This window comes from Ascaphus truei, chromosome 3, assembly GCF_040206685.1.
Source record: "Ascaphus truei isolate aAscTru1 chromosome 3, aAscTru1.hap1, whole genome shotgun sequence".
NCBI lineage: Eukaryota > Metazoa > Chordata > Amphibia > Anura > Ascaphidae > Ascaphus > Ascaphus truei.
Window position 1 is genome coordinate 427,202,203 of NC_134485.1, and position 12,657 is coordinate 427,214,859.

The 12,657-nt window shown below is 45.6% G+C and overlaps 1 protein-coding gene across 1 annotated transcript in view; it reads left to right on the forward strand.

Annotated features, from left to right (window-relative positions):
* The window catches only part of LOC142490477 (short transient receptor potential channel 2-like), an 80,716-nt gene extending 68,614 nt beyond the window's left edge, over positions 1-12,102 (forward strand). Inside the window, 5 exon segments of the mRNA XM_075592820.1 lie at positions 5,108-5,300; positions 6,459-6,586; positions 7,347-7,419; positions 7,592-7,724; positions 11,217-12,102. Coding sequence (XP_075448935.1) covers positions 5,108-5,300; positions 6,459-6,586; positions 7,347-7,419; positions 7,592-7,724; positions 11,217-11,557 — 868 coding nt within the window. The 3' untranslated portion in view covers positions 11,558-12,102.
* The last annotated feature ends 555 nt before the right edge of the window (positions 12,103-12,657 follow it).

Below are 12,657 nucleotides of genomic sequence, written 5' to 3' on the forward strand. Positions count from 1 at the left end.
AGGGGAGAAATACTTATAGGAGGAGTTAGGGGAGGTATGATATAATTATAGGAGGAGTTAGGGGAGAAATACTTATAGGAGGAGTTAGGGGAGATATACTTATAGGAGGAGTTAGGGGAGGTATGATATACTTATAGGAGGAGTTAGGGGAGATATACTTATAGGAGGAGTTAGGGGAGGTATGATATACTTATAGGAGGAGTTAGGGGAGGGGAGATATACTTATACTTATATCAGGAGTTAGGGGAGATATGATATACTTGTAGCGCACTTTTCCCCACCCCCTGGGAGATGTGGGGCTATGGTGTATGTGGTGTATTACCTGTGGCTCACAGGAGGACGGAGCCTCCACTGCTGGGAGCCTGGGGTGACCCTGAGTCGATGATCGGTAGCGCCTCCACCTGTACGGGATTCTACTATGTGGAATGACCCTGTTACAGGAACTCCATGCAATAAAACACACTTAACAGTATAACAGTTTATTACACAGAATATATATACTGTATACACACACACCACGGTCACGCCCGACCAGACCCTCCAGTACCCACCCGGTGTCCATGTACTGTACAGTGCACACCACCTGAGGGGCCCTCGGGCACCCCACCACCCTGATGTCCACGAGTGATAATCCCTCCCAATAGTGTGGTACAACGCTGCCCACTAAATTGTGAAAGTTGGTACACGTGCAGAGTTGAGGTACCTGCCAGGTGGTCCCACATCCGGGCGTGCTGATGTCGCAAGGATGGGATCCACGGATCCAATGATATTATCTGCGAAGCCCCCGCCTCTACGTTGGGTGGGTCCCACGTGGATGGTACCACCATGTGCAATGTCTCTTATAATAGATGGGTGTCTATCATATGTGCTTCAGGGGCAGTGTCCCTATCTACTGGGCCTGTCCCTGCAGCAACCACAAGCTGAAAGGGGAGTTGGGGCCTAACAAGGGGTCTCTGGCCTAGTGCAGGTGCACCTGCACACACCTCCTGCCCTGCTCTTGTCCCAGCTCCGACTGGCGTGGCTTCTCTAGTGCGCCAAATGTATCTTCTTGAGAAGCAGGGAATCCAGCCACGCTATTGGCTATGCTTGGCCCCATGACTAGCAGCCTCTGGGGCTGCTGGGACATGTAGTCCCTCTGCAGAGGCTATTCTATTGATCATCGCCGCTTGCGCTACACTGCGCAAGCACGAGGTCTGTAATGGCCGCCGGGCTGTCTTCCTCTACTGCACATGTGCGCGCACCCCCAACATGGCAACACCCTGCACAGGGAGCCGCCGGGAACCTCCGGCAACGCCGTCGCCCGCCGCCACTACCCGCAACCCTCCCTACACTCTACCCATCCTCCGCTGCTGGACGCAGCCACAGCGGAAGGTAGGGGGATGAAGGGGACCCAGGGGGGAACTGGGTCACATAGATATAGGAGGAGTTAGTCAGTGCAATATTACAATAAGATGTATCAATATTTACATCGTATCAATATTTTCATTTACATTGGTGCATTTTTCTTTTTATTTGTGGCAGTTAAATGCAGCTGTAGATTAAGTCTAGTTAACCTCTGCTTCAAAGAAACTGGTGTCACAGGCTCAAAACAAGATTAAGAATTTCAAATTCAAATATTTACTTCACGTTACTGGACAAATCGAGTCATTGTAATACAGTGCATATTATCCGTGTGATATCATCCATATGACATTTTTGTTTTGTTCTTGATTTCAGAGGAGCCTAAGGCCTCGGCCAAGCTCCCCGCTGGCGTGCTGAGGAGCTCTGAGGCTCAGGGAAAGCGGGTGCTTTCCCTGGCCTTAGACAGCGCGCCGTCAGGGGCCGTGTCGGGGGCGGGCCAGTGACGTCACGGAGCTGGTTCGCCCTCATTGGGCGAACCGCTCACGTGACCGGCCCTGCGCTCCGGCGAGCGCTGAAATGTAAAAATCTGCTAAGATTCCGCGCGCTTGCGAGAGCGTAGGCGAGCCCCTACTAAAGCCGCTCTAATTGTGGCTGTAGGGGCTCAGTGCCGAGCGGAAGCGCGCCTCCGCCAGCAAGCAGCAACCCTGGACGAGGCCTAATGGAGAAAAGCTTTCCTTTTCAATTCCCTATTTGTTCAAAGGGAAATGAAAGTGTAGCCTTGTAAATAGGTTACAGATCTAGAACCCAACTAACGTTCTCCAGACTGGGGCCTTCCAGGAGAAAATGACTCCCCCGTTGAGCGCTGCTGGCAGCAGAGAGTGGCGCAGTTGGGGGTTGCCGATTTTCTGTGCTCCGGGAAAGTTTAAGCAGCGTATATCTGAAAATTCCCTGCTATCATCACACTGGTGTCACTCCCCTTTCTACCTATTCCCATCTCTCGGGTCTCTTTCCTTTTTTTGTTTCAATCTTTTTTTTATTGATTTTTCTTGAGAATGATAACAGTATACATTCAAAATTATAACATTGGCACAGTGTTTAAACGTCTCCATTTTTTATACCTAGATTAAGCATTCTTATATTAAATTGTGTTGAGTTTTCTCGTCTCTGATCTTTTTTATTCGACTTCTTTTCAATTTGTATCCTTCAATATTTAACCCTAGTACCAATTTAGGTATCAAAGAAAAGATAAAAAAAAGGGGATAGCTGAAAGAGGAAGAAGGAAGGCTAGGGGGGAAGGGGAAGGTAGGATGGGAGTGTAATAAAGGGGAGGGGGATTAATAGGGGTTCTCGTCCAATCACCTCCCAGACCCTCATATAATTGACCATCTAGCTTATTGTGGTTCAAGACCTCTCTTTTCCTTTTATTGTTATTTAGAAATAGTTCTACATTTGATTCCAATGTTCCCATATCTTATAATGTTGATCCAGTTTCTGGTTTAACCGGGTATGTTAGCTTTTCCATTAATTTGATTTCATTTTCTCTGGTCTGTTTCTGGCCTCACGTCCTATTCCTTCTATTGTGCTCTGCTCCCGTCATTGGTTTGCGGTGAAACAGGGAGGACGAGCATGTCTAGGCTTTATCTGGGCGCCACAATTGTTTTCCTAATAATGAAACATAAATAAAAATAACGGATGTATTTTGCACAGCAGCTTAGAAGACCTCACAAGTCCATTTTAGTGGTACATAACAATGCTGTAGCAGTTGATCTGAAGATGAGACTTGTATTGTCTTTGAAGGTTATGTATAACTATGAAGACCACTCACATTTCCCCATTCAGATACGAGGACACTGCACTATTTCTTTTACTGCAAATGTACATTGTTTCTGCAAGCCTTGGGCAGTTCCCTACCACACACACACACACACACACACACACACACACACACACACACACACACACACACACACACACACACACACTAGAGCCTGGGCTTGAGTCCACCTTCCCCTGTGTGTAACAGTAATTTCTCAGCCAGCAGTGAGCCTGGCTGGGGTCAGACAATATAACATGTGGTTTGTAAATAAATTCAGATTTATAGGGATATGGCACTTCACTCACTGTTAGGGACCCTCGGAGGTGTGGACCCAAGATACCACTTAACACATATGACTATACAGTAACCCAACAATATTCATATATATTGCTGCGCTAGTGTCCCCTCCATGTTGCTATTCTGTCCTAGTGCTGGCACAGCGTTGGAGCTCGTGGATTGTAACTTACTGGCCTGTTACTTCGCAAAGGTATAGGTGAGGTAGAGTGTGTGTGTGCAGGATGTCGTAGTGCAGCAGGGCGATCCCCGGAACATCTCTCCGTGCTGGTATCCACAGACCCTGGCCTCCTCTCTGTAAGGGCTGGGACCCGCTGCGCGAGGCGGCGCGGGCGGCCGCACAAGCGTTCCCCACCAGCAGGGGAATCCTCCCGAGCCGGTCCCAGTCCCCCCCTCACTGCACAGCTCACTACACGCTGTGACGCGTCAGCCACCAGAGGATTCAAGAGAATTGTAATCCCAAGCGGCGACGCGTCACGTGGTGTGGCTGTGAGCCAATGAGGAGGGAAGGCTTCGGGGAGCGGGGAGGAGAGTTTGGGGGGAAAGCAGCGTGAGTGCCTGTCTGTGTGTGTGTATGTGTGTGCCTGAATGCCTGTCTGTGTGCGTGAGCGGCTGAGGAGTTGAGGGGCTAAACAGTTGAGAGGCTGAACAGTTGAGGGGCTGAACAGTTGAGGGGCTGAACAGTTGAGGGGCTGAACAGTTGAGGGGCTGAACAGTTGAGGGGCTGAACAGTTGAGGGGCTGAACAGTTGAGGGGCTGAACAGTTGAGCTATTATGGAGTGGTTGTATACAACATGTACTGGTACATTCATTAAATAAATGCAACATCAAACAACTTAGATAGTGTCTATCAATACATGGTTGAGGCGCTGAACGGCTGAGGGGCGGTCCCGCCCCCCCACGTCATGGCCGCGCCCCCCCACCCGTTTTGCCCACGCCCCCTTTCCCCCCGCTCGCAAAAATTGTCGCTTTGGACCGGAAGAAGCCCCAAGTGCCTCTCCACGTGCCGCCTGTCTGCAGTGCGGGCGCGTGGTCTGAGGCAGCAGGGCCTTAGCCTTAGAGGGAAGACACAGCTCTCAGGAGTGCTCTCTCTGGTCCCCTCGCGCTGATCTCTCTGGGCTCTGCTCTCCCTCAGCTCTTTAGGGACGCCTATCTGCTCAGTCTCTTCAGCAGCTCTCCTCCCCATGTGCTATGTTGGGGACTCTCAAGTTCTCTCCTCCCTTAACTGCTCCTCTTTTCCTACATTACTCTGAGTCCACTGCCCTCTTATCCTTTGCACTGATTGGCTGTAATGTCATGTGATCCTCTATCAGCAGTAGGGGTCTCTGGGAGTTGTACTCCTGTTGCTGCTGCTTTACAGTTCCTACCCAAGAACCCTTCTTTAGGCTTTCAGTCATTGGCTAGAGGGCATGCACATCAGTGGGCTTATGTGTATGCAAAGGGGTGTTACTTTTAATATTTAACTCTTTATTTTTTTTCTTTAACAATCCTGTGCTTTTGAGATGATACTATTACTGTACCATCAAATAACCACCCTCATCCCTCTCCAGACAATCAAAGGTATATTCAATAACCTGTTAATGGGTACTGTAAACCTCATCACAATCTGTAACTGACACGCTTACTGCAACTTTGCACTCTTCTGTTCCTTGGCAGCTTTAATGAGACCTTCCAGTTCCTCTTCTGGACCATGTTTCAGATGGTGGAGAGGACTACTGTGGACATGAATCACTATGTGGTGGCTGAGTTTACTGGACGGGCTCTCTATGGTCTCTTCACCATTGTCATGGTGATTGTCCTGCTCAACATGCTGATCGCTATGATCACAAACTCCTTCCAGAAGATTGAGGTCAGTTCTGATTTTCAGTACCCTTTTGCTGCTCTACACTGAGCATTCGTATTATTGTTAGAGAGCAGTGACCTCATGGTCAAAATGGATGGTCATTGAAGTTTAACCCCCATACCTAGCCTCTTGTGGCCTTTGGCAAGTTACTTTATTTCTCTGATACTTAGGCACCACTGTTAGATTGTGAGCTGTTTAGGGAAGGACCCAACCTCTGTTGTTGAGGTTTCCTTATTTGTCAAATCTGATGAGGACAAATACTGTATATTGAGTAAATGCAGTGAGTATCTTTTAGATGCAATTGCTCTTATTAAAAGCAAACTGCTCTGTGTTTGAAAGTCAGATGTTTCCACTCTGAGACTGAGACCATGGTTGCAAAAGACCCTGGTCTAAAGTTAATTTCCATCTGGGCCTATATTCGGATCTTGACTGGAGTAAAAGCTTAATGAATTGTTCTTATTATCATGTCTTGGTCAGATAATTATGGGTGGAAGGAATTTGCAGAGTACAGACAGATTTCTAGAAGAAGCTCCAATGTTGGCCCATTAAAACGGAAAAATGCAGTTCTTTTTTGACTAACACAGAGCTCAACATACCACAGAGACATTGGCATTTAATTCTGTTTATCTTCTTTACTTACTCTCGTGGGGAAGTAGTACAATGTGGGGCTAACTTCACAAGTCACTCAATTAAATATTTCCTAACAGCATACATCTACACATCCTTCCAACATGGTATATTTCAACATCATATCGGGTTAATGGATTGGTGCTTTTTGCTAATATGCACAGTAATTATCCATAGCTGTCAATGTTTAAGGAGTCAAACTCGTAAGTGACAGTGAGACCGAAGCCTAGGAGGTTACTACTGCTAAAAATATGTGTGATGCACTCCAAGTGAGTTAGCCTTCCATGAAACTCACTCCAGATGAGTAAGGCTGCATTGGCCTCCCTTATTCTTTGTCATCTGGCACTTTGTATACATGGTGGATCTAGCAGAAGAAAAAAAGCTAAGTAAATCCCCCACTACTAAGCATTTTACAATATACATTTTAGACGAGGCAGAGGACAAAGTTACTTGCCAAGGACACACATTAGCTGGCACTCTGTCTCGAAGAATGGTCTTCTAATTTCTGTTCATGTCGCTGTCTCATGCTCTCTGCAGGACGATGCGGATGTAGAGTGGAAGTTTGCTCGATCCAAGCTCTATCTTTCCTACTTCAGAGAGGGGTTGACCCTGCCTGTACCTTTTAACATCGTCCCCACACCTAAAGCCCTGTTCTACATCCTCAGGTACAAGGGAGAAGCAGATAATAGATCGTCGGTTACTCCAGTGACATTTTCTTTGCTCTGTAGTGGAAAATATTCAGTGCTTCCCCAACAGAGGAAGTATCAGTAAATGGGAGGGGGGGGGAGAGGAAGTATCAGTAAATGGGAGGGGGGGGAGGAAGTATCAGTAAATGGGAAGAGGGGGAGGGGAACTGTGTTTGGTAAACATCAGTGCATTATTGGGAGGCGGAGTGGTCTACTGGTAACATTGCTGTGTTTAAAGCAAGTGAACCCAATTCAAATCCCAGCATTATCTCACTGTGATCTTGGGAAAATCAAAATACATTCCTGACACAAAATGTTTGGTTTAAAATTTAAAAAAATTGTGATTCGGGTTTGGATCAGGGAAATAATGTGAATTTGATTAAAATAAATCAATCATAACCTCATGTCGCCTGGGGCTGTTTTTTTTCCTTTTTATTTAAGCACGCAAATCTAAGCCAGTTTGGGATTTCCACGATCTGGTTCGTGCTCATCTCTATTAAAAACATAGATTTAAAAATATATATAATTTGACTACACAGTGAGCACAAGCATGGTAGCGCAGTCACAGCAAACTTCTCTTTGTGTTGACAGACGCCATTGAGGTTTATGTTAGCGTCACTTAACCCTTTCAATGCCACAGGGAACTGCAGTGGAGGTTTCCCATTGCATATATGCTGATAATCGACTCGTCCATTTATCAGATGAGTTGCTGAGCACCTCTGCTTCTTTTTACTTGCAGGGGCATGTGTAGATTTGTGTGTTGTTGTTACAAGCCCAAGAAAAAACAAGATTACCCCCCACTCCCGACTATGGTAAGGTACAAACCTAATGTCTGTATCAGTGTATTGTACATCGTGAAGTCTGCAGTTGTATGACTGTCAACCCTGTTTCATAGTCAGTGGTTTCCGTGATTAGCATGGGCAGTGATTAAATGAAATATTGCATATATAACCTGCCGGGTCCTGAGAAAGTTTCTCTGCTCAGTTCAACAGGGCTGGGGAAGGAGATGAGTCTATTGTAGAAACTCGTGCCAGCTATCGCCTGCAGGTGATTAAAGCTCTGGTGCAGAGGTACATAGATACGGCCAGGAGGGAGTTTGAAGAGAGCAGGAGGAAAGGTAAGAAAGCAGCGTGAGAGGCTTCCCACTGGCACCTCTGTATTGTATTGTATGTATGTCTTTATTTATATAGCGCCATTAGTGTACATAGCGCTTCACAGTAGTAATACACGTGGTAATCAAATAAATAACAGATAATATAAATAACAGGTCATGGGAATAAGTGCTTTAGACATAAAAGTAACATTAAGGAAGAGGAGTCCCTGCCCCGAGGAGCTTACAGTCTAATTGGTAGGTAGGGAGAACGTACAGAGACAGTAGGAGGGAGTTCTGGTAAGTGCGTCTGCAGGGGGCCAAACTTTATGTATCATGTGTTCAGAATATCCACAGTGCTATTCATATGCTTCTTTAAGCAAGTGTGTCTTAAGTTGGGTCTTAAAGGTGGATAGAGAGGGTGCTAGTCGGGTACTGAGGGGAAGGGCATTCCAGAGGTGCGGGGCAGTCAGTGAGAAAGGTTTAAGGCGGGAGAGGGCTTTAGATACAAAGGGGGTAGAAAGAAGACATCCTTGAGAAGAACGCAAGAGTCAGGATGGTGCATAGCGAGAAATTAGGGCTGAGATGTAAGGAGGGGCAGAAGAGTGTAAAGCTTTAAAAGTGAGGAGAAGAATGGAGTGTGAGATGCGGGATTTGATTGGAAGCCAGGAGAGGGATTTCAGGAGGGGAGATGCTGAGACAGATCTAGGAAAGAGTAGAGTGATTCTGGCAGCAGCGTTTAGGATAGATTATAGGGGAGACAGGTGAGAGGCAGGAAGGCCGGACAGCAGGAGGTTACAGTAATCAAGACGGGAGAGAATGAGGGCCTGAGTCAGTCGAGCAACAGAGGAAAGGGCGTATCTTTGTTATATTGCAGAGTACATCTGTACTCTGATCTCAGTGGGTCAACTATTTTCTGCAGAGGTTCCCGATCAGTCAACCTAAATGTATAAGGTCACAGAGCCACAACCAGGTTTTGGGAAGGACTAATGCATTTGCACACAGGTTAATACACCTAACTCCGATATGAATAAAATATTGGCTAGTTGCCAGAAAAACCTGGTCTGGCTTAAAGCTGCAGTTCAGTCAATATCCTGCATGTGTGTTTTTTTTTAATAAATCAGTTCTGTAGTAAGAAAAAATACTTTTAGCATTTTCTGTTTTTAAAAAACAACTTTGAAAGACCAATTTTCTCGTATTCTATTTTAACAACCATTTGCTAAGGCATTGCCCCTTCATGTCCTGTCACAAGCCTGGCACACCCCTTTGTCAGCCATGCCCTCCCTCTAGCACATGTCAGTGCAGGAGTGCTCATGAATATTCATAAGCTTTCATTTGTTTATGCACAGCTCTCTTAAGGTCCTGCCACAGCATTTCAATCGGGTTGAGGTCTGGACTTTGACTGGGCCATTGCAACACCTTGATTCTTTTCTTTTTCAGCCATTCTGTTGTAGCTTTGCTGGTGTGCTTGGGATCATTGTCCTCTTGCATGACCCAATTTCGTCCAAGCTTTAGCTGTCAGACAGATTGCCTCACATTTGACTCTAGAATACTTTGGTATACAGAGGAGTTCATGGTCGACTCAATGACTGCAAGGTTCCCAGGTCCTGTGGCTGCAAAATAAGCCCAAATCATCACCCCTCCACCACCGTGCTTGACAGTTGGTATGAGGTGTTTGTGCTGATATGCTGTGTTTGGTTTTCGCCAAACGTGGCGCTGTGCATTATGGCGAAACATCTCCACTTTGGTTTCGTCTGTCCAAAGGACATTGTTCCAGAAGTCTTGTAGTTTGTTCAGATGCAACTATGCAAACCTAAGCCGTGCTGCCATGTTCTTTTTAGAGAGAAGAGGCTTTCTCCTGGCAACCCTTCCAAACAAATCATATGTTTTCAGTCTTTTTCTAATTGTGCTGTCATGAACTTTAACATTTAACATGCTAACCGAGGCCTGTAGAGTCTGAGATGTAACTCTTGGGTTTTTTGCAATTTCTCTGAGCATTGCACGGTCTGACCTTGGGGTGAATTTGCTGGAACGTCCACTCTTGGGAACATTGGCAATTGTCTTGAATGTTTTCCAATTTTGAATAATCTTTCTCACTGTAGAATGATGAACTTTAAATTGTTTGGAAATGGCCTTATAACCCTTCCCAGATTGATGGGCAGCACCAATTGCTTCTCAAAGATCATTGCTGATGTCTTTCCTCCTTGGCATTGTGTTAACACACACACCTGAATGCTCCAGATCAGCAAACTGCTAAAACTTCGGCTTTTATAGAGGTGGTCACACTTGCTGATGATCAATTAATCAAGGGCATTTGATTAGCAGCACCGGTCTGCTACTTACCATATTAATTCTTATGGAAGCAGTAAGGGTGTACAGGCATAGCCCGGTTTAAGGACACTCGCTTTAAGTACACTCGCGAGTAAGGACATATCGCCCAATAGGCAAATGGCAGTTCACGCATGCGCCTGTCAGCACGTCCTCAACAGCAATACCGGCTCCCTACCTGTACCGAAGCTGTGCGCAAGTGGTGAGACTATAGAGCCTGTTATAAATGCGTTAGTTACATCAGTTATGCAGGTATATGACGATTGCAGTACAGTACATGCATCGATAAGTGGGGAAAAGGGAGTGCTTCACTTTAAGTACATTTTCGCTTTACATACATGCTCCGGTCCCATTGCGTACGTTAATGCGGGGTATGCCTGTACATAGTTTTTCACACATGGCATCTCCATTTTAGCTTTATTTTTGCTAAATAAATCATGACACTGTGTAATATGCCATGTGTTGTTGTTCATCTGAGGTTGTATTTACCTAATTTTAAGACCTGCTAGGGAACAGATGATTGTTTTATGTCCTGATATGTAAAACCATAGAATTCAAAGAGGGTGTACTTTCTTTTTCACCCCACTGTATCTGTATTAAACTTCATCTGCCATTTACCTGCCCAAGTTTCCAGCCTATCCAAGTTTTTCTGGAGAGAAATGACATCCTGCTCTGATTTTACTACCCTGCACAATTTAGTGTTATCAGCAAAGATGGAGACTTTGCTCTCGATGCCAACCTCAAGGTCATTAATAAACAAGTTAAAAAGCAGGCGTCCCAGTACCGATCCCTGAGGCACTTCACTAACGACTTTAGCCCAACCTGAAAAAGTTCCATTTATGACAACTCTCTGTTTATATTCTTCAACCAGTTTTCAATCCAGGTGCAAATATTTTTACCGAGTCCAATGTTATTTTATCTTGCTGTGTAAATAAATGAATTGTAAGCAGATCTGGTGGTAAATGGGTTGAGGAAACAACAACCAAAAACTGTGACTTTTGTTATTTTACTACAGGGTACAACAGATTATGGGACATATTTAATAATGGCACAATACAGCCCAATAATTTGTATTAATCTTAAAGTATCTTGTGGCATAGCACCGATTAATAAATATATACCAATATCTTTAAAAGTATTTCAGGCTTTGAGGGCATAAATACAAGATAATAATCTGTATTATTTCTGCAGATCTGGGAAACCGGATCACAGAGCTGAACAAGAATGTTCTCCGCCTGCACTCGGAGGTGAAGCACTTGCGACGCTCGATCACTGAACATGAGGAGTCCGGCAACCCCAAGGACAACGGGAACGTGCTGAGCCGCTATATCATGAAGGTGAAGAACAGCTTTCACAGCTACGACCAGGACTCCATGGGCTCTGACAAAGGATCAGCAGAGGTGACGGTTCACCAGTACTCCGACGGGAGCAGAGCCCCAGAGGATGAGTGTCCACCGTACAATGACGAGGTCGCCTTCAATAATGAGATACCCAAGCAGGACACTGACCAAGGGGAGGGAGAGGAAATGTGAGAGAAGAAACAGACAGGGTATATCATATATTGTTATTATACAGAGCCAGATAACAGGGTAAGAGCGCCTGGCATAAATATAGGGAGAAGTGAATTTTAGTTCAAAGAACTGACCATACTTGTTACTACCCAACAAACTGTTCTATCATTATTACTCCATTAAATCCCCATGTACATAGCAAGTTCTCTATAGATATTCAATACAAGATGTGTCATTGTTCACTGTTTCCTTCAATCTAAGGGGAAAGGAAAAAATCTCCATTGGACTTTCCAAAGAAGAAAATATCTTACAGAAAGCAATGTGTTTTATGTATTTATTGCTTTTAAATTAACATGGCGCTGTTTATTACCTTATTTTTGTTATAATCCCTTAGGAGGTAACAAGCAGTGGTAGATAGTTTTCGTCAGGGAAAAGAGAGGAGACAGGCCAGGTGTTCGTGTCTGTGGGTGTATCAAATGCCTAGTCACTGTGGGCAATGGCCCTTTCACTTTTTAATTATTCATACTACATATATTCCTTGTTCTTACACTGGAGACAGTGTTTAAGTACACCCCTCCCCTCAATATGACACTCTCCCCCTCCCCTCAATATGACACATTCTCCCCTCCCCTCAATATGACACACTCTCCCCCTCCCCTCAATATGACACTCTCTCCCCCTCCTCTCAATATGACACTCTTTCCCCCTCCCCTCAATATGACACACTCTCCCCCTCCCCTCAATATGACACTCTCTCCCCCTCCCCTCAATATGACACACTCTCCCCCTCCCCTCAATATGACACACTCTCCCCCTCCCCTCAATATGACACACTCTCCCCCTCCCCTCAATATGACACACTCTCCCCCTCCCCTCAATATGACACACTCTCCCCCTCCCCTCAATATGACACCCTCTCCCCCTCCCCTCAATATGACACACTCTCCCCCTCCCCTCAATATGACACCCTCTCCCCCTCCCCTCAATATGACACTCTCTGCCCCTCCCCTCAATATGACACACTCTCCCCCTCCCCTCAATATGACACACACTCCCCCTCCCCTCAATATTGTATGTCTTTATTTATATAGCGCCATTAGTGTACATAGCGCTTCACAGTA